This window comes from Peromyscus californicus, unplaced genomic scaffold (assembly GCF_007827085.1).
Source record: "Peromyscus californicus insignis strain IS unplaced genomic scaffold, ASM782708v3 Scaffold_2__1_contigs__length_46816999, whole genome shotgun sequence".
NCBI lineage: Eukaryota > Metazoa > Chordata > Mammalia > Rodentia > Cricetidae > Peromyscus > Peromyscus californicus.
This window is the reverse complement of record NW_026294540.1, coordinates 32,790,985-32,812,833: the sequence shown is the minus strand read 5'-3', so window position 1 is coordinate 32,812,833 and position 21,849 is coordinate 32,790,985. Positions and strand designations below refer to the sequence as shown.

Below are 21,849 nucleotides of genomic sequence, written 5' to 3'. Positions count from 1 at the left end.
TTCTCTGGAACAGAGTTCAGGTTCCCACAATGCCCCCTGGTGTCCTTCGAGTCTCTCCTGCTTCCTTCTGCAGAAGAGCCAGCAGCCTGCCCAGTGCTAGTGTGCACCACTTGCATGCTTTTATTTTTATATATTTTTTGAGACAGGGTCTCATGTAGGCCAGGCTGGCCTCAAACTCACTATGCAGCCCAGAAGGACCTTGAACTTCAGATCTCCCTGCCTCCACTTCCTGAGCGCTGGGATTACAAGCACGCTCCATGTGGTGCTGGGAATGGAACCTAGGGCTCCATGCTCGGTAGGCAGGCATTTTAACAACTGAGTCACACTCTTATCTTAGCCTTGAGTCTTTGGATGAAACTCAGTTTGACACACGGGCTTAACAGTGTCATGGTAGATGGCCCTGGCTTCAGGAGTTCTCATGCGCTGCAGGGTCCTCTCCCATCTGTCTGTCTCTGTCATATAATTATGTCTATCTGGGTTTGGGGGTCAAGGTGCTGGCTATTTCTTGCTGCATTTGCTGCATCGGAGTCTTATTAATGCAGCATCCATGCAGAAAATGTGCTTCTGGGCTGCACACTCAGATTCTTTATCTCTCTCAACTATGAGTACAGGACTGGCTATAGAGACTGAATCTGTGGCTATATGGAAGCACACATCAGGCTTGTTGTTGGTCCTTGTGCTATCCACTCCTAAAATATATTTTTTTTCTTTTGAAATGAAGTACAAGGAGGAAAACTTTTTTTTCCCAATCCTGAAGAGCTAAACTGTTTCTACAGACAGGCAAGATTCAAGGAACCTGCTGGGTTTCCCTTATCTCCTTGGCTGCTGGGATGCTCTGGGAAGTTTAATGCTCCTTCAGAGGAAGTAAACTGGCCTAAATATCTGGAGGGCTCGTTCTCCCTTCCTGTTACAGCACATCTGATTTTTCTGTCAGATTTTAGCAGCCGAGTTGTCGAAGCTCTTTTGGCCTGAAGTTTCTTCAAATCTTTTATGAAAGTGAGACAGGCTTCCAGCAGGCGTGGAGTCTGTCTACAGACCTGTCACTGTGAGGATAAAATGGGACGGAAGAAACCAGGCGCTGTGAGATGTCACCAGAGGCGCGGGAATACAAAGACTTGTTATTTCCACACAGGCATCTCTTCCTGGTAGGCAGAGGGCGGAGCCCTGGCAAACTGCACTAGAAAAGTCAGCGGGCTTTCCATCACCAGCCTTACCTGGAGGAGCTGGCCAAAGAAGAAACTCGCTCTGGAGAGGCGGGGGCTGACCCGAGGGTCGCTGGTTGAAAGTGTCTCTTCGGGCTGCAGGGTGTTCTGAAATGAGTTTGTCAATCAGCCCGAGCTAAGCAAGGGGCTCCTGAGTGTGAGCCTGCTGTAGAGAGAGGGACACCTGTCCCCAAGTCCCCTCCCGCTTGAGTGTCAAGGTGCAACATCAAAGACCCACAGCTGGGCAGCGGCGGCGGCAGCAGCAGCAGCAGCAGCAGCAGCGGCAGCAGCGGCTAGGAGAAAGCAACTGCTTGTATCTGAGACCAGAGTGGGATGGGGTGAGACGCATTTGAGTCCCCTAAGTTACAGCGGGCAGGGCTCATGGGAGTCCCCCTTCGCAAAGGACCAAACGCCCTGCGATGCATCTTCCCGATGAGATGGCAACATGGCCGGCTCCTGCTTCTTACATGTAGAGAAGAGGGGAGCTGCAAGAGGCCCCCTACCCCACCACTCCACTGGTGTGTGTGTGTGTGTGTGTGTGTGTGTGTGTGTGTGTATACCTACCCGGAGGCTGCGCAGGGTGTGGTGAGCACTGTCCGCCTCCTCCCGGCTGCCCCTGTGAACCAGTCGCTGGAGCTTCACTAGGAGAAGCTGTTGAGCCCTGGGGAGCGGACATGGGAACAACCTCAGGGTTAGAACTGAGCCCGGCAGTCGGGAGGAAGTGGGCTTCAGGAGTCGCTGTGCAGCACCAGGCTCCCACTAGGGTTGGGATACAGTGTCTGCAGACCAGCTTGGGGGGTCGTGTCCTTGCACCTGGGCTTCTCCATCTGACTGGCCAAGGTCCACTTGCCTGGGACTGGCCAAGCAGCAGCAAGGGCCCAGAAGTGCAGGTGCCACTTTGTGGAAGTATAGGCACCCAAATAGCCCAGACACCTGCTGGGGTTCAGCCCAGGATGATTAAAAAAAAAAACGACTAAAGGGGCACGGCTCAGAGACAGAGCATTTGTCCAACATGCTCCAGGGCTCTGGGGTCCATCCCTTCCCTCGACTCTGAACCTCAGATAGAAAGAAAAGGCCAGGTGTGACTGTCATGCCCCTAGGAGGGGAAGGGCTGGGGACAGGAGGGCTGCAAGTTCAACTTCAGGCTGGACAACTCAGATTATATTGCAAAGTAAAAAAAAAAAAACCAAAACAAACAAACAAACAAACAAACAAACAAAAACAAAAAAAAATGAGGATGAAGCTTCAGTGGTAGAACCTAGAATTTCCCAGTGAGGGACTGGGGCATGGCTCAGTGGTAGAGCACCTGCCTAGAATCCCCCAGTGAGGAGCTGGGGTGTGGCTCAGTGGTAGAACACCTGCCTAGAATTCCCCAGTGAGGGGCTGGGGTGTGGCTCAGTGATAGAGCACCTGCCTAGAATCCCCCAGTGAGGGGCTGAGGTGTGACTCAGTGGTAGGGCACCTGCCTAGAATCCCCCAGTGAGGGGCTGGGGTGTGGCTCAGTGGTGGAGCACCTGCCTAGAATCCCCCAGTGAGGGGCTGGGGTGTGGCTCAGTGGTAGAGCACATGCCTAGAATCCCCCAGTGAGGGGCTGGGGTGTGGCTCAGTGATAGAGCCCCTGCCTAGAATCCCCCAATGAGGGGCTGGGGTGTGGCTCAGTGGTAGAGCACCTGCCTAGACTCCCCCAGTGAGGGGCTGGGGTGTGGCTCCAGGTAGAGGGCTCTACAGCATGTCTGGTGGTCACTGTGCAGAATGAGGGTGTTAGGAGCCTTTGTGGGGACACAGTGCCATCCTTGCTAGGGTAAGGATGCCTTCTACAGAAGGAGGTGCCAGTATCTTCCAGTTCGTTAGGCTGAGGGGGCTGCTGGACCTGAGGTGGTCTCAGAGCCCCCCCCCCCCCACTCACCGGCTGTAGCTAGGGATGGTGCCCATGTCCAGGTCTTGGTCTGTGAAGGGGTCAACTCGTGCACATAGCCACTCATGCCTGTCCTGGTACATGGTGTCCAGGACATGCACCACATCGTCACACTTCAGGGACATGGAGCAGGCATCCAGCTGGCTGGAGATGTTCAGGTTCAGGCGGATATAGAAGGAGTCCCCTGATGTGATCACACCGTCCTCCATCTCCTTCAGCAGCTTCCGGTATCCTGAGGGGGGCACAATCCAAACACAAAGCACTCTGGAGATGTCGTCATCTCCATCTTCATCTGTGTGCCTGTCTTCCTCCTTGTGAATGGGCAGCCATGTCATTGGTGATGGTCCCTTTTCGTCTGGGCTTCCAGAAAGTTTGGAGTATAAATTTGTGCCAAGCCACAATGTTTAGTTTACCAACATCTGTATTGTGGTCTCCAGGCCTTCTCCACCATTGCAAGGAGCTTGCCCACAGCTACTTAGCATGCAGTAGGCTATACACATCCTTCAAGTCAGTGAATTTTCACAAACGCATACATGTGGATAAACTCCTACCCTGAGCTCCTACTGTGAACCCTGCTGTCAGGCTCTCTCAGGCTAAGTTTATCTTGGTTGCACTTGCCCTAGCTAGCTCTACCTCATGTTGCACAAATGGAAACAAGGACCATGAGCTCCCATGCTTCTGGCTGCTACTGCACGACATTACGTTTGTAAGACACAGCACGGTGACACTCGTTCCTTTTCATTGCTTTATAGTATTCCGTACTGTTGCGAGTCACTCAGATAGATTATTTTTGGTGAACGGATGGACTCATTTTTCTTGGATATGCATACAGAAGTTGTGTCACCAGGCCATTGTGAATCTGTGTGGAAGCCCTAGTAGCTACTGCCAAACGCATTTCTGGGTTAATAAGACTGTTGCACACGCTATTAAGGCCAAATATTACTGGTCTTTTGAGTAAAATTTTGCAAATAACTTTGGAGGCATTGAGGGCTTACAGCATGAATCTAATAAATTCTGCAAGTTGTCAGTGAATGCCTGTGGTATACGTCTATAATTTATCTCCAAAGCAACCCCAGTGTCAGAGGGGTGTGTGTCAAAATGGGAGCTGTAACAAGCGGGCTCCTAGTAGGTTACGCATAGCCAAAGGACATCCTAGGCAGCCGGGTTGGCATGGAGAAACAGAGATCCTATATTGGGTCTATAGGATGTGCCCTAGGGGTGTCCTAGCTTAGCCCAGCGGTGGGTCAGACTCCCTCATACCCTACAGCATCCTTGAGTCTGGGCTGTGCTCTGGGGGTAGGGGCCTCTCCCAGAAATTCGGTCTGGATGGATTTCTATGCTGTCATTTACCTCTAGGGGGCGCAACTCACTTTGCAGTCCTCTGACCCAGGGGTCAAAGTGTTCCCTAGAGATTTATTTATTTATTTGTGTGTGGAGGGGGGGGTGTTTCGGAAGCCCAGCCTCAGGAGCTGGTAGGAGCGTTTCCCATGAGTGGGGGGTGACTGAGTTCTGCACCACGGTGCTGCTGGGAAGGGGCAGGAGGGCGGCTTGGAGAAGCGGGCTGGGCTATTTATGCTCTGCTCAAATATTCATGATTACTGTGGTTAAAAATAAGACTCAGCTGCAGAGGCAATCACGCAGGAAAACCCAGAGGTGAGAATGAGAATCCAAGTCATCACCCGGCAGAAGGGCTGCCGGGAGGGGGCGGGGCTGGGCCAGGCGGGGAGGCAGGGCTGCCTGTCAGGGGCCCGGATGTGCTTCCGCGGCCTGCCTTGGCTCAGTCTCACAGAGGCAGGGTGAGGGGCGAGCCAGGCTCCCCAGAAGGTTTGTGGACTTGGTTTGGGGTGACACAGAGCGTTGTCATGCTCACCCAAGAGGAAGGAATCACCGATTTCCTCTTGGGTTGTGGTGTGGCTCATTTCCTCACCGGGCACAGATAAGCAAGGGGAGGCTCAGGGTTTGAGTCCTCTACCCTACTCTTGGTGGACCAGGTCTGATCCAGGCTTTACCTTCATTGTTGACCTTGTAGTGCAGGGTGATGGGGCCACTACACCTCTGGATGGTCCAACGGGCTTCTTCCTTTGTGCAAGCATCCAATGGAACACTCTGCCTTTCACCTCGGATGCAGCCCTCCAGCTACAGAGCAAAAACAAGCTGTTTGTTTTCTTAGGCTCTGCAGATGGGCAGCTTGGTGGGGCTAAGGCTGCTTCCCATGGGAACATCCTTCTTCCAGACACAGGGCATCATCTCATGCAATGGGTGTGTGTGTGTGTGTGTGTGTGTGTGTGTGTGTGTGTGTGTGTGTGTGTGTCTAGGTGTGCATGCTTGTGCACATGAGCACACATAGAAGAGAAGGGCCTGGGCACCCCACAGCTTTCCCCTCTGTCTCTTACCAGCAGTAGTTGGTGGCCCTCACGAAGTCCAGCCCTTTCTGCCAGCGAGCCCGGCTTGACGGAGTGAATGAAGCTTCCACGTGCATTGCCGCCCAGCAGGGTGAGCTGGGTGATGAGTCCATCTCCATTCAGGGTTGTGTGCTGCACCAAGGGGCCAGTGCCCCGCACATGGCCCCCAGATGTAACGGATGGCCTGAAGGGCCTGAGTTGGGAAATAAAATAGGCAGTTGGGCTCAAGAGAGAAAGGGCGAAACCCAGGATATGCTAGCAGGCTGGGAAGGATGCTGGTGGCATGGCTGCCTGTGTCCTGGAGGCTTGGGAGCCTCCAGGTTCTAAGGGACTGATGACTTCAGCCACCTTCCTGGCCCCAGGAAGTAGGAATGACTGACTACTTCCTCTGTGTGTCTAGGTTTCTTATTAGGGACAGCCAAGGATCAGATGGAGTGGTTCTCTCTGTGTGCCCCAATTCCCACTTTGAGATAGGTCTCATGTAGCACAGGCTAGCTTCCAACTCACTAGGTAGCTGAGAATAACCTTGAACTTCTCATCCTCCTGCCTCCACCTCATGAGTTCTGGGATTACAGGGGGCCACCTTGCCTGATATATGTGGTGCTGGGGATGGAACCCAGGGATTCATGCATGCTGGGTGAGCACCCTCCCAATTGAGCTACATCCTTAGTCTGAGTGATTGAGACCCTGAGCTTAGTCTTGGAACACAGAGATGGTCCCTTCTGTGTGGAACTGAGAGGGTGAGGGTCTTGGGTCCCATCCTTGAGCTCCAATTTGGCCACTCCCATCCCTGATACCTTTGTCCTATCCCTGTTCCCTTTGTGTGTGCTTGAGTATGTGTGTATATGTGGGTGTATGTGCATGTGGAGGTCAGGGGTCAAGCTTGGGTGTTGTTCCTCAGTCCTCCTTGTTTTGGTAGAGTCTCTCACTGGATCTGGAGCTTGCTGATTACAAGCACGTACCACCACACCTAGCTTTTTATGTGGGTGGGTTCTGGGGATTTGAACTCAGGTCTTCATGCTTGTGTGGCAAGACCCATATCCACTGAGCCGTCTCCCTAACCATCTCCATACCTTTCTAAAGAGAACTTCCGGAACATGAGGTTGACCTGCTCCAGGTCGTAGGCATCCAGTCCCTCGGACTGGTGTGAGGAGGAGGAAGAGTGGATGGAGGGGGGTCCGAAGGAGTAGCGTTCATGATTGTCATCTGCACAGGAGTGAGGGGGGCTGTCAGGACTTAGGTGCATTAAGGGGAGCACCTAGGGCCATCTCTCCCACCCACCTCCTGACATCAAGTGGGCAGTGCCTCCTAGAGGGGAATAGTAGCATAGCTCTGTAGACTGGAATTTGGGAAGAGTCAGCTCCCTCCAGAGGCAGAACACAGGGTTAGCCCAGGTTGTGCTCACACTTGTCCTCCCCTGCCTCCGTCTCTCAAGTGCTGGGATTACAGGTGTGTACCCAGATGCAGGGATCTGGGATCAGAATCCTGCTGCTCTGACTCTGTCCTGCCTGTCCTGCCATCAGGACAGGTGGAAAAGTTCAAAATAGACATCCCCCTGCCTCTCTTCTTAAGGAGCCTCACCAGATAGGTAGGGAGCTAGGATACCAGAAGAGGACACCTGGTACCCTCCTTTATCACTTTCTGCCTATTCCTTTGCAGCTGGGCCTCTCCCTGAACCTGGGGTTTATGCCTTTTCATCTTGGCAAGAGGATAGCCAGGCCCTGCAGGCTTCTTGTCTCTGTTAGAGATGTTGGCAGGGACACCCTGCTTGCTGTAAGGATGCTGGGGTCCAAGCTCCAGTCCTCATGATTGTGGAGCAAGATCTCAGCCATTAAGCCATCTCTTCAGCTCCCAGTTCTACCTTGGAAGTGAGCTCTGGGAGTCTCACTTTGGCTTCCCCCTCGGCCCCCTCCGCAGTCTCACCGCCCTCCTCCACTGACCCTCATACTCTGGGTCTGTAGGGCCTGAGGTCCTTATCCTTTTCTCTCACCTCAACTGGACTGTAAGTTCCCAGGGGAGATACTGGCTGGAACAGAGCCACCAGGGTGAGGGACACACTGGTCCTGTTTGGGGCTGATAACAAAGGCCAATTCTGCACAAGGAATTTTTCCCGACACCCGCAACATACTTTGGACGCCTGCCCAGGATTCACTTCCCGGTCTCCCGATCTAAAACTCTTGATTCTTTTCATTACCCGGCCTCCATTAGGTGCTAACCCCCCTTTAACACTTGCTAGCTTGCGATGGTCCCCAGCTGTGGAAGATCGCTAATCTGTCCACTTTGTCTGCTGGTGGCCTCTGCTAGCCAGGGGCTACGGATAGGGATGGGGGAGGACTGGAATGTGTGTGTGGGTGCTGGCAGGGCATGTCTGCAGGATTCTGAAGCACAGGAGCCTAACCTAAGAGCAGGATGGAGCTCCGGGTATACCTGAGACACGGGGGGTGGGGGGAGTTTGGGGGAGCATCTCCAGGCTCTCCTCCCTCTCAGTGATCAAGCCAGGCAGATTCCTCTGGTTCATGGTGCTAACACCATGATCTCTGCCAGCAGGGATGTTGGGCCTAGGCCTGAGCTTGGATCCCTAGCTGGGAGATGCAGACTGTTGAGGCCATACATGTGCTCTGGAGTCCAGGCCCCCACTGCTGGCTCTCCATATAGCCTATGTACAGTTGAGAGAATGTCAGTATCCCCAACATGGCCTGTTTCAGGACTATCCCCTAAATTCAGTCCTGGCCTCCACCTCTAGTTTCATGTAGCTCAGGCTAGCCTCCAATTCTCTAAGCTGAGGATGACCTTGAACTCCAAATACACCTGCATCCACCTACCAAGTACTAGGATCACAGTAGTGTGTCATCAAGCTCAGTTTATATGGTGCTGGGGTAGAACCCAGGACTTTGTGCATGCTAGGTAAATACTAGACCAACTGAACCACACCCCAGCCTCTCACTGGGGGATTCTAGGCAGGTGCTCTACCACTGAGTCACACCCCAGCCCCTCACTGGGGGATTGTAAGAGATCACTCTATGGTTGAGTCACATACTGAGTCCTAGAATTATTACTATTTAAAAATCCAGTTTCTCTTTTTTCTTCTGTTGAGCGGCTGGTTCTGCCTGTAAATCACAGAATTATCTCGGTCTCTAGCTGGAGCCTCTGTTCAGATCTTCCCCTATGCCCTCTTCTGAGTCCCTCTCTGGACAAACCCTGCCCTCCCAGGTCACCGGCCTCTCTAGGCTCGGCAGATACACACCATCAAGGTCCAAGGCGTCAAACCCACAGCTATCATTATCTTCTTCCACGGTGCTGCAAGACACAAGCCAGGGGCAAGAAGGACACTGGTGTGAGTGTGTGCTGCAGGTGAGCAAGGTGAGGGAGCTTCTGGAATGTTCTGGCTTTCCATCAGGCCTTGCTTCTAAGAGGCAATATGGGAGGGAATGGGAGGATGAGGAGGGTGGGATGAAGCAGGAGTAACTAAGGAAGAAAGGCTAAATCATCAGGGAAGGCTGCCCTGGTGGCCTGCATAGACCACATCTCACAATGGCGGAGCAGGTGAGTGGAGGCCAGGTGTAGCCAGATGGGGTGGTTCTTGCCAGTAATCACAGTAGTCAGGAGGCAGAAGCAGGGGCATGGACTGTGAGAGGCCAGCCTAGATGCGCACGCAGATGGTGTGTATTTGTGTGTATGGGGAGGCCAGATGACAACCTCAGGTGTCTTTTAAAGCAGGGTCTGTCATTGGCCTGGAACTCAAATTAGGCCAGCGGTTCTCAGCCTCTGGGTTGCGACCTCTTGGTGGGGGTGTCAAACGACCCTTTCACAGGGGTTGCATATCAGATATTTACGATTCATAACAGTAGCAAAATTACAGTTATGAAGTAGCAACAAAATTAATTTTTTGGTTGTGGGTCACCACAACCTGAGGAACTGTATTAAAGGGGTGCACCATTAGGAAGGTTGAGAACCACTGAATTAGGTGATGTTGGCTGGCCAGCAAGCTCAGGGACCTACCTATTTCCTTGCTGGAATTATAAGCACAAGCTTGTCATTAATCTTATTTTAAGATTTATTTATTTATTTATCTACTTATTTATTTATTTAGTTTTTTGAGACAGGGTTTCTCTGTGTAGCTTTGAGCCTTTCCTGGAACTCACTTTGGAGACCAGGCTGGCCTTGAACTCACAAAGATCCGTCTGCCTCTGCCTCCCGAGTGCTGGGATTAAAGGTGTGTGCCACCACCGCCCGGCTGATTTATTTATTTTTATTTGATGTGTATTAATGTTTTGTCTCTGTGTGCATGTGCACCATGCATGTCCCTGGTGACTATGGAGGTCAGGAGGAGGTCGGATCCTTTGGAATTGGAGTTAACAGAAATTGTGAGCTGCCGTGTGGATTTTGGGAACCGAACCCAGATCCTCTGCAGGAGGAGCCAATGCTCTTCATCACAGAACCCCCTCTCTAGTCCCCACTTTAAAATTTAAAAATCATATTAATTTATTGTGAGTGTGTACATGCGAGTGTACATGTGCATGTCCACGTGGAGGTTGTAGGGATGGAACTCAAAATGATCAGGCTTGGCAGCAAGCGCCCTTAACCCGCCGAGCCCTTCTACTGGCTGGCCTCATGCTTGGCTTTGTGAATGTAGGTTCTGGGGGACTGGATTCAGGCCTTTGTGCTTGCAAGGCAACCTTTTTATTGAGTTATCGCCCCAGCCTGGCACCTGACTTTGAGTGGAGTGTAAGTGGGTCACGTAGCTGCTATGTAAGTCTGAAAAACCGATGTTTTCCAGGAGGTGGAGGAGGTCCTTATATATCTCCCACTCTTTGGATAACAAAAGAAATCTCAGGTCTGAGGCCTCAGGAACTGGGAACCCAGTTTAGGGTATACGGGGACAAAGGATGGTCCAAAGGTAGGTTTGGCTGCACGACAGCAAAAGAGGGTGGTTCCCCATATCCAAGCCTTAACTACCTCAGTAGGGTGTTTGGGGGTAGTGGACAATGGGCCCACTTCTTCCCTTTCCTTCTATGTTTTTATACCAACGTGGGGGCCTGGAGACAGGGACAGCCAAGGCTTCCACCCGCCACTCACCTGCGGTGCGGCGCATCTTCCTTACAGCGTCTGACTATGGAGTCATTTCCCGGGGGCTCTGCGGTGATTGACATGATACTGCTGCGGCTCCGGTGGGGCTGCTGTGAACACGGCACAGCTGTGTTACCGGATATTTATCCGCGATGCCTCTGCGGGCATAAATATTATATACACGGAAACTAAATTTAACTTGGGATGTTCCTGCTCCGACTTGGGCAGCATGGGCTGAGCAAGCTGGTCCTCAGCATGACCTTGGCTGGAGGAGGCTGGGCTCAGCCCTGGGGCAGTCAGCGGAGCTCGGAGCACAGCTGCTTCCACAGCTGCTGGCTGGAAGAAGCAGACGGGAACCACTGAGCTGGGAGGCCTCATGACCCTGCACAGGCTGGGCTCTGGACTATCTGAGGGCTGTGCTTTGGACATAGTGGGTGTGAAGAGGAGTGCTTTGTTGGGGGCAAATACCTTGGGTTTTGGCACAGGAGCTGATACCAGATTGTTGTACATCCATTACCAAATTTCTACTTCCCTCAGGGTCTGATTTGAGAAGCTGAGCTGACATTTTTCCCAGGGCACCCCTCGGGCTTAGAATTTCTAATCTTGTGCCTTCTGCGGGGACAAACAGATAGCTGGATGTAACGGAAAGCGGGGACCCTGCCTCGCTCTGTCCAGAAGTGGGGGTGCTCCCTCTACTGCTGATCCAGCAGCCCCCTGCCCTGCCTGCAGCCTCCCAAAATAGTGGTCTGGGTTGCCTGGGACCGTGAAGTTGCGGAATTACGGGCCGCTTTGGCCACCATCCCTTAGGAGGCCTGTCTCCTCCTCCTCCCATCAAGTGTTAAATTGGGAAAGGAGGCGGCAGGAAGGTGTGAATACATTGCTGAGCTAGGGAAAGAGAAACTTCTTTAAATAAACATCAGTGAGGCCCCAGGCTCAGCCCGGGGACTTGGAAGGGTGTGCAAACGGAGTGAGAACCACGGCCAGCTCACCACCATCTTGGAGAAAGAGCTGGTGACAGGCAGGGAGCGGGAGGAACTGGGGCTGCCATCTGCGAAGTCCTCTTCGTGCCCCTTAACTGTCCTCATCAGAGCCGCAGGAAACAGGAAGAAGCAGGCGCAAAACATGGGAGAGAAAGGGGGGCAGTTAAAGCCTCTCGCTGGGGTTGGCGGGGGCGGGGGGGTTCCCCCTGACATGCATGGGTGGGAACAGAGCAAACCAGGAGCTTGCTGGGCCTTCTTTGGCGTCCCCTGGAGCAACAACAGTAAAACGTTCACTCTAATGCAGGTGGCATCCCCCCTCCCCAGGATAATATACCCTGCCCAGAGTCAGGCTGGACTAGGGTGGCTCCAGTCAAGACTAAACCTGTCTCTGAGGACTCAGAGGGTGTCCCGTCCCGTCCGTCCGTCCCCCCCGTCCCCCCCCGTTTCCCCCCCACCCCCTCCGTCAAATGAGGAGGCATTGGGTAGACAGGACAAACTCTTGTCCAGTTTTCCCATCATCAGAATGGGTCCCACCTTTCCTTGCTCAACAAGGAAAAGGTAGGCAAGCTTGTCACCTGAGCAAAGCCCTCTCTGTTGTCTCTTGTCCCTCAGGAGCTGCTCGGCATTTTCGTGATCATCTTCCCCAACTTTTGTGTGACAGGTCTATCACTTACATACACTCCTCCACCCGCTCCCTGAGGTGCCTAGACCTATGCATGGGCACAGCCATGTAGACACAGGTGCCCGTGCTGTCCATGTGCCCCTCATACTAGGGGGCCTGTCAGGCCTGCCGAGCAGTGAGGAAGCACTCTCCCTGGTCCGTTGGCATCCTTCCCCTTCTTTTTAAGGAGGATATTTTAGCTGTATTCTGCAGGCCCCAGGACCTTTGCATATCACAATTGGATAAAGACTGAGATACTTAATGTGGCTACAAGGAGAATTTAGGTCTGAACTCTTCTCTCCCTCCCTCCCCTAAGTCACTAAAGTAGAGTGAAGCTGAGGGGGTCAAGATGAACCTCTGGGCTGTGAGATGGCTATCCTAGTCTGAGGTCTCACTCTTAGTACTCTTTTTGTACCCCACACTTCCTGGGTTCACCCCACTCTCTCCGCTCCCCCCTTTGCACAGCTCATCTCCACCGACTTAAATTCTCCCATTTCTGGGCTACATTTAAATCAATGTCCCAAAATTCTTTCAACTCCTTTCTGGGGTGACCCTTGGCACTTTCCACCTCCTTCCTGTGACCCTGCTCTGGCTGTATGGGCTGTGGGGTGCATTCTGAAACCTTTCAGCACTTGCCATATAGCAAGAGCTTCATTTGTCTTGCAAGCCTTTCCTTGCAGAGCTGGTGTGAGGCTGAGAGAGGAATCTTGAAGACAGTATGCCTTGGAGAGCCAGCCGAAATCTTGGATGAGGAAGGTCCCTTTGCTGATGAGCTCAGTTCAAAGCTTAGGGAGGTGATTCAGTAGGTGCTGTGTAAGTATGAGGACTTGGTTTGGATCTCCAGCATCCATGTAAATGCTCAGAAAGTGTGGTAGTCAGCTTGTAATTCCAGTGCTCAGAAAGAGATGAGCAACCTGGCTAGCTAGCTAGATTAACCTTATTCATGAGCTCTGGGCTTAACTGAGAGACCCTACCTCAATGAATAAAGTTGAGGAGCAATTGAAGAAGACTCTCAAGTCAGCCTTGGGTCTCTGCACACACATGCAAACCCATATGTGCATTCACATATACAGGGACAAGCATACACACATGGACATCACAAAAATACTCATGCAAAACAAAAATAAATTAAAGATGCTCTGTTTGGCCAAGGGGGCCACAGAGGCAATGCATGGCTGGACAGACCACTGCATACTTTGGATGATGGTGAGCATTATTCACGGACTGGTCACCACTCTGATACCCCTGAGGCCTAGCCCAGGCTGAACTTGCAGGGTCTGTCACTGCAGAGGGAGGAACAGATGGAATGAGAGAGGCAGAGTGGCAGCTGAGCAAGGGTGAAAAGGATCCGGGCAGCCTACTAACCTTGAAACTCAGATGCTTGCTTCATGCTGATGGGGGATTTGGCTCTCTGCAGCTGAAAGAGAGGGGAGGGGAAGACATGAGACAGAGGACACAAATCAAACAAGGCCCCAGACACACGCCACTGCAGCTAAGAGAAAAATAAAGCAAGCTGCCCGATCCGCAGCTGCTTGGACCATACATGTATGCCAGTCTCCTGCAGCTGGGACAAATGTGGCCTCCCCCCACCCCACAGTGCCTGGATCAGTCAGCTGGTGGTCCAGATGAACCTCATCCAAGGGAGCCTCTGAACAGGGATCTAGACTACTGAGGCATAGGAGCACTGTATGCCAAGATGACACATGTGCAGGGGACCTCCATGAGAGGCTGGGCTACAGAGAAGCTGCCTGCCACCTTTGGTCATATGTGCTATCCTCTCCCATGAACAGAGAGAGGCAGGGATAATTAGGCTCTGATGAGGTGGTCCTATCTATGTAACTACCCATTTACACATTCATTTACTATCCACTCACTTAGCAATGTATCATCCATCCATACTTGGAAATATTTATTCATCCACACATCTATTCACCATCAGTCCATCCATCTATCCTTCTGACCACCTATCCATTATCTATTCATGTAACTACCCATTCATTCATACAGCCACCCACCATCCATCAGTCCATTCACCTATTCTTCCATTATCTGTGTAACTATTTATCTACCTATTAGTCTATCATCCACCTATCTATCAATGCATCATCAATCCCTGAAACCACCCATAAAACCATCCATCCATCTGTCCGTCCATCCATCTATCCATCCATCCATCCATCCATCCATCCATCCATCCATCCTTCCATCCATCCATCCATCCATCCATCCATCAATCTATCCATTCATCATCCATCCATCTATCCATTAATCTATTATCCATCCATGTAACCTTATTTATTCATCTATCATTCATCCTCCTATCCATTAATCCATCTACCCACCTATCAACTCATCATTTATTCATCCATCATCATCCATGTAACAATCTATCCATCCATCCATCCATCCACACATCCATTCCCCTATCTATTTATCCATTCATTGTCCATCCATGTAATGATCTATTCATTCACATATCCACTCATCATCCATTTACCCTCTCAACAATCCATCTACCCATTCACCAACCTACCATTTATCCATGTAACTATCCAATCACACATCCTCCCATCCATCTATATAGCCATCATTCCATCTATCCATATAATTATTTCATCCATCAATCCATCCATCCACCCACTCATTTATCTATCAGTCCACCATCTATTCTTGTAACCATCCATCCATCTACCCAGCCAGTCATCATCCACCATCCTATCCATCCATGTAACCAATCATCATTAATCAATCCATTCATCCACCCATGTATTTATCCATTCATCCATCATCCATTCATTCTCACATCCATCCAGCCCTTCATCTTCCTACCTACCCAACCTTTCATGCATGCATGCATTCATCCATCAATGTAACCACCCATCCATCCTCCCATTTACCCACCCACTGACTCATGAACTGGATCTCCCTGGGAACCAGCCAAAGTGTCAGGGTTTCTGCTGTGGCATCAGCTCCCAACATGGGGCCTGGGAAAGAATCTGAATACAGTCCTCTCACACACACTCTTGCTTTCAAAACAAATGGACATCACAAGCAGGAATGATTTCTGTCCAGGGCTATAACAGGTCAAGTCACACCCAAGCAGAGCCAGGTACCATATCTACCTGCACGAGGCTCCCATGTCACCAACTGCCTCCCATGCCTGCCCCTGGGTACCTGGATGCCTTTTAGGTTCATCCGGCGCCGGGGTGGGTGGTAAGGCAGAAAGTACTTGCTATCTTCAGGCGACTCTTCTGAGGTTGAAGAATCATCAGCTTCTTGGCCATTGGTTCTGAGGCTGGTGTCTCCAAGGTTCTGTGAGATGATGGTGGCAGGAAGGTGTCTAGGTAGACTCTGAGGCAGAGGGATGAGCAAGAGAGAGAGAAAGAGAGAGAGAGAGAGAGAGAGAGAGAGAGAGAGAGAGAGAGAGAGAGAGAGCTGGTAATAGGTATAAGGCAGATTGGCTGATGGACTGTTTCTTCCCTTGGGTACTAAACTTGACATTCAGCCTGGGCTGTTCTTTTCTGACTCCCTGTCTACCTGGGTGCCATGGCTTGTCAGCACACCTTGACATGGGTCTGTCCCTTCTTCCCACCTCTCCTGCTTCCCAGTCCAACAGACAGCTGGGACCATCACATGTTGGCTCCCTCGCTGGCTGTGTGCCCCTTGGTCTTGGTTCATGCCATCTCTAGGGCCCGAATGCCATCTGTGCTGCTCCTTGCCCAATATGAGTGGGAGAACTCCAGCTTCATGGAGACATCTAGAGGTTATTCATTAAGGAGTCTTGTGTCTAGTGCCTGGGCTGACTATAGAGGGCCTGGGTGGGGCTCACACAGATTACAAACTGTCGTGTCTGCAGGATGAAGTCATTGCACAGGGGCTCCTGAATTCTACTGCAGGGGCCAGGGAAGGTCTCCCTGAGAAAGTGCTATGTTGACAAGGCTGGAAGCTGAGTGATGTGGCCAGGAGAAGTCAGGCTTAGGGGCCTCCCGGGTGGGGCTTGGGACCTCCAGAACTCCCCAAGTAAAGAGTCTTTCTGGAGCCCAAAAGAGAAGGCCTCCTCCACTGGTTTCATGACACCTTTGAACTTGAAATGTACAACCCTGCTCACATGCCACAATTTTGCCTGTGCCCAACTGCTGATTCTGTATTCCCTTGCTTTGAAAATGAGGATTTAATTGCATAGCACTCTCCATCCTATGCTGTGTGTGTGTGTAATGTTTGTACATGTGTGTGAGGTGTGCATGCATAAGTATGTGGAGGCCAGAGGACAACCTTTGGGGTCATTACCCAGATGTTTTTGAGACAGAGTCTCTCACCAAACCTGGAACTCACCCAGTAGAATAGACTAGCTGGCCCGTGAGCTCCAGGGATCTGCATGTCTCCACCTCTCCAGCACTGGATTACAGGCATGTGCTACCATGCTCGGCTTTTTTAAAATGCGTATTCTTTGGATTGAACTCAGCTCCTCATGCCTGTCTGGGAAGCACTTTGCCCACAGAGTCATCTTCCCAGCTTGTGCTGTGGTATTTTTAAGGGACTGTGTAGCCTCTGCCCAGGGATGGCAGTGGTGTTCCTTCATTTCTAGGTGTCATGGAGGCTCCTGGGAGAAGCAGTCTGCACCCACCTCACTGTCTACTAATGAGTTTCCACCCATGGGCACCAGTGACTTTAATCAGCACAGAGTATCTTAGTCATGGTGACCTTCCACATTATGAGAGAGTGTCAAGGGAAGGCTCACTGCTGGCTGTGGTCCACAGACAGGCACGGCAACTAGAAGTGATCTGAGTCACCCAGCCAGAAAGTGGCCAGCCCGGAATGTGACCGAAGCTTTTAACTTTGAGGGTGTTAATTTCGTCCTTCCTGGGACTGTGTGGGTCCCAGGGATGGAACTGAGGTCATCAGGCATGATGACAAGCACCTTTACCCACTGAGCCATTTCACAGGCCCCTAACTTTGAAATGAATGGCCCCCACCTGATCCTGTGCGCACACACACACACACACACACACACACACACACACACACACACACACACACAGGTTAGAGGGCAGGGGACACAATGATGATGGTGTGAGATGGGGTTGCCCTGGTCAGCCATCAGCAGGGATCTGGAGGACGCCCGGCTGTGGCTCTGGGGACATGGCGGGCTAAGCCTACCTGGTCGAGGCTGCCGCTGTCCTTGGACAGGCGCCGGAGCTTGCTCTCCAGGTTGACGATGCAGGCCTCCCTCCGTACCATCTCAATTCGCATCTCATCATTCTTCTCCTCCAGCTCACGGATCTGCTTCCGGTACTTGTCCTTCTCGATTAAGCACTGTGAGTACTGAGTCTGTGCCTCATCTCGGGAGTGGAAGGCCTGCCAAGGAAGAGCTATGTGTTCACCCCAAGAGAACTCAAGTATGGTCAGAGATCTGCATTACCTCCAGTTCAGACGTCAAGCCAAGGGACCCATTGTGCATTTTTCTTCCTTTCCCCCAGAAATAGTGTAGATAGAACTGAGGGCCTTGTGTTCACTAAGCAGGTGCTCTACCACTGAGCCACACCCCAGCCCCTCACTGGAGGATTCTAGGCAGGTGCTCTACCACTGAGCCACACCCCAGCCCCTCACTGGGGGATTCTAGGTGCACATCCCACTCTATCCCTCCATCCCCAGCTATCTTCTTTGTATTTGAGGCAGGGTCTCACTAAGTTGCTCAACTGATGCAGCCTCAGCAGGCCTTGAGCTTATGATCCTCCTGTTTCTGCCTCCCAAATGCTGAGAGGGCTAACCTGCACTAGCACACCCAGCTTGTCCCTGAAGCTTGGGCATTCCAATCTCTCCCTTCTGCATTCTGCAGTCCTACAGCTGTGTAACCTACTCCTGCCATGTGCCAGGCACAGTTGTGAAGAGCTGTGTTGTACCCTCCCTTCCCCAGGGTCTGCATCATGCCAGTGTGAATGAGGTGCTGCTTTGGTAACTATTCCCATTTTCCAGATGAGGACACTGAGCCTTCTGGGGGGATACCTTGCCTTGAGCACACACTTTATGAGTGACAGAATTTAACTTCCTCATTTCACTAAAGAGACCAGGTAAGTACCATGGGAACCACTGGGGTGCAGCTCAGGACCCCAGGATCCCCTAAGGCCTGTGTATTATGACCCCCTTGTCCTGTGATGGAATTTATCTCTGAGCTAGAGACAGAAGAGACAGATTCATGAGGAAGCTCTGTGGTCAGGGATATGGACCACATGAGCACAGACCACAGGCAAATAGACTGTGTGCTATGGGCACTGCTGGGCAGCCTCACGGTCCTCCGTGCCTGGGGTGGTACTGTACCTGGTCACGCTCTCGCTCCACCTCCTCCAGCTGTAGCATAACTGTGTTCATGCGGTGCTTGTACATTTCACAGTCCTTCCCCAGGGTTGAGCACTTGAGTTCCAGATCTTCCTTCTCCTCCAGGTACTGCGAGCAATGGGCAAGAGCAAGGCGGTGCTGAGCCATCAAAAGGTTAAGGATAGCAGCTGTGTGTGTGGTATGTGTGTGTTGTATGTATGTGGTATGTGTGTGTTGTGTGTATAGTATGTGTATGTGTTCTGTGTGGTATGTATATGTATGTGTGTTGTGAGTGTGTGTATGGTGTCTCTGCGTTGTGTGTGTCTGTGTGTTGTGTGTGTGGTATGAGTGTATTGTGAGTGGTGTGTCTGTATGCAGACATGCATGAAAATCCATGTGTGAATGAGGGTGCACATGGCCAGAGGCCAACATCAAGTTATCTCTTTCATTCTCCACCTTATTTTTCTTGATACAGGGTCTCTCACTGAACCCATAGCTCACTGATAGGGCAAGGATGGCTGGCCAGCCAGCCCCAGGCATCCTTTGGTTTCCACCCCCTACCCCAAGCACTAGGATAACAGGTGTGTGCCATCATGCCTGGCTTTCAAAATGGATGCCATGAATATAACCCTTATGCTTCCACCTTACAGTCGGAGTCATTTCCCCAGTCCAGTGGCTGTTTGCTTAGTGTCTGCAGTTGGCTTATCCCCTTCCAGATTAATTTGTTAATTTGGTCTTGATTGCCAGTTATCTGACTAAAAGGGACTATAGGAGGAGGCTGGCCAATCACCAGTGGACTGTTGAGAGATGGACCATGGAGACACATCCGTGGTGGCTGCTTGGACCAGCAAGGGGGATGGCAAGGACTGCATTAACCCTCGTCATTTACAACACACAATGAGGCTGAATGCTGGGATGGTGGGATGGCGATTCAGACCGGGGTTTACTATCAGAGATTCCTGTTAACATGCATCCATTCAGCGTGCTGGGGAAGGGCCTGGCTGGCTGTGATCCCCTGAGTCCATGGTACTCCCACCTTGTCCCGCAGTTCCTCCGCCTGGCGGACTTCCTCTTGTAGGTTATAAATTTTGTTGACCAGTTCTTGCCGGTCCTCTAGCGCCTCCTTCCGGTCATGCTCCAGGATGTCCAAGATGGCCTTGTCTGAGTCAGGTAGACTGCGCTTGCCAGCCTGGGTGGCATGGGGACAGAAGTGAGTACAGGGGGAGGAGAACAAAAGGGATAGCCCCAAGTCACCCCAAGACTGCAGAAGGTTTCGTGGTGGGAAAGCAGATGCACCAGGGGATTGTCTTGGGTCTTTCAGCAGCTTACTATCAATTTTTGAGTTTATTACCTGTAAAGAAACAGGGAGCTCTAAGCCCACTGTTCCATCCCAGCTCTTACTGGAGCCCAGTTCTTACTGTGGCTCCTCGAGACACTTCAGAGGGGACAAGAAAGGGAGACACCTCTGCATTTGGCGACCCCCCTGGAATATCAGCTAACCAAATCTCACTAATCTGGGACTCAGTCTCTGCTCCAAGAGCCAGGAACCCCACGCAGTTGTGGGGGATCGTTCTAGAAAGATGGAGATGTGTTTTTGTCCCTTGCAGATATATTTTGGAGCATTGACCCTCAGTGGTATCTCCTTCTGTACCCACACATTTCTGAGGTCACAAATGTGGGAGGCTCTTGAGGTTGGGGTACAGGAAACTATATTCAGTACAGTGTTCAGGGACCTCTAAGGTTTCCTGAATGTTCTCTTCTCCCAGAGCTGGGATGTCGGTTTCCATGTGGATGATATTCTCATTTGTTATTTTTTTGGGGTAAGTATTATCACTAGAATAAGGGTTAAGGATGGAGGTCAGTGATAGAGACTTTGCCTAGAATGTTCAAGGCACTGCCAATAGTACTGGAGATTGAACCTAGGGCATTGGACATCTAAGTCAGGTGCTCTACCACTGAGCCACACCCCCAGTCCCTCCCTCACTGGGGATTTTAGGCAGGTGCTCTACCACTGAACCACACCCCAGCCCCTCACTGGGGGAGTCTGGGTAGATGCTCTACCACTGAGCCACACCCCAGCCCCTCACTGGGGGATTCTAGGAAGGTGTTCTACCATTGACCACACTCCAGCCCCTCACTGGGGGAGTCTGGGTAGATGCTCTACCACTGAGCCACACCCCAGCCCCTCACTGGGGGATTCTAGGCAGGTGCTCTACCACTGAGCTCTATCATCTTTAAACATTTTAAATTTTAGACATCTCACTAAGTTGCCCTGGTTGCCCTTGAATTCACTCTGCTATCCTAGGGAGGCCTCAGTCTTGCAATCCTCTAGCCTCAGCCTCTCAAGTAGCTGGGGTGATAGACCTGGACCACTAGGCCTGTCAAAAACAAAACCAAAACAACAAAAATAAAGAACCAAGCAACCAAACAAAAACTTTTATACAATGTCAAGCCTCTGCCAAAAGGGTTTGTAGTCACTCCTACCTTACCCTTGGAGAATGTGTGGTTCCAAGGCTGACATGCAACACCTGTGACCCTTTAACTAGTAAGCTGGGACTTGGTATTCATCTTCTAGCAGGTACACTCACCCTGCCCCACCTCCCCTCATCTACATAAGGATGCTGCTTCTCACCTGGATGATGGACTGCAATTCCTGGATCTTGGTCTTCAGCATCTCATTCTCCCGCTCCAGTTCCAGGACCTGCTCCTTCTTGGGCCGGTTCTCAATGTCGTTCTTGAGCTTCAGGGACTGATTTCTCTCCAGCTTACATTCCTCCTCCATCTTGTTCAATCGATGCTTGAGTTGGTCGATCTGGAAATACCCATGTTAGCAGAAGAGTGAGGACCACTGGCAAGAGATGTTGGGAAGAGGGTGGGGAAATGGCTTGGCTGGCCAAGTGCTTGCCATCTGAGCATCAGGACCCAAGTTGAATCCCCAGAGCCTACATCAAAAACTGGGCATAGTGGTACCTGTCTGTAATCTAAGTGCTGGGAAGGTAGAGACAGGCAGACCCCTGGGCTCACTGGCTAATCAGCCTAGCCTACTAGATGAGGTACAGGCCAGTGAGAGACCCTGTCTCAAAATACAAGGTGAGTGCTGCTTGAGAAAAGACGGCTGATGTTGTCCTGTGGCCTTCACACTCACACACCCATACTTGCATATGCATTTCCCAACACATGCAACTCCCCCAATATCTATACATCTGCCCATCCATCCATCCATCCATCTATTGGTGCATAATCCAGGATAAAGTTCTAATGAAGAAACTTCTCAGTCTCTGCTACAGGCTGGTTTTTCCAAACAAACAGC

At 51.4% G+C, this 21,849-nt stretch overlaps 1 protein-coding gene across 1 annotated transcript in view; it reads right to left on the bottom strand.

Moving 5' to 3' along the window:
• Positions 1-21,849, bottom strand: part of Card11 (caspase recruitment domain family member 11) — a 75,521-nt gene that overhangs the window by 9,860 nt on the left and 43,812 nt on the right. Inside the window, exons 6-20 of the mRNA XM_052754193.1 lie at positions 21,172-21,351; positions 19,576-19,728; positions 18,543-18,668; positions 17,385-17,582; positions 15,402-15,578; positions 13,593-13,644; positions 11,576-11,661; positions 10,596-10,696; positions 8,764-8,816; positions 6,593-6,725; positions 5,511-5,712; positions 5,127-5,253; positions 3,109-3,349; positions 1,767-1,863; positions 1,215-1,310 (exon numbers count right to left, since the gene is read on the bottom strand). Of these exons, the coding sequence (XP_052610153.1) occupies positions 1,215-1,310; positions 1,767-1,863; positions 3,109-3,349; positions 5,127-5,253; positions 5,511-5,712; positions 6,593-6,725; positions 8,764-8,816; positions 10,596-10,696; positions 11,576-11,661; positions 13,593-13,644; positions 15,402-15,578; positions 17,385-17,582; positions 18,543-18,668; positions 19,576-19,728; positions 21,172-21,351 (2,022 nt within the window). The remainder of the gene's footprint in view (positions 1-1,214; positions 1,311-1,766; positions 1,864-3,108; positions 3,350-5,126; positions 5,254-5,510; positions 5,713-6,592; positions 6,726-8,763; positions 8,817-10,595; positions 10,697-11,575; positions 11,662-13,592; positions 13,645-15,401; positions 15,579-17,384; positions 17,583-18,542; positions 18,669-19,575; positions 19,729-21,171; positions 21,352-21,849) is intronic.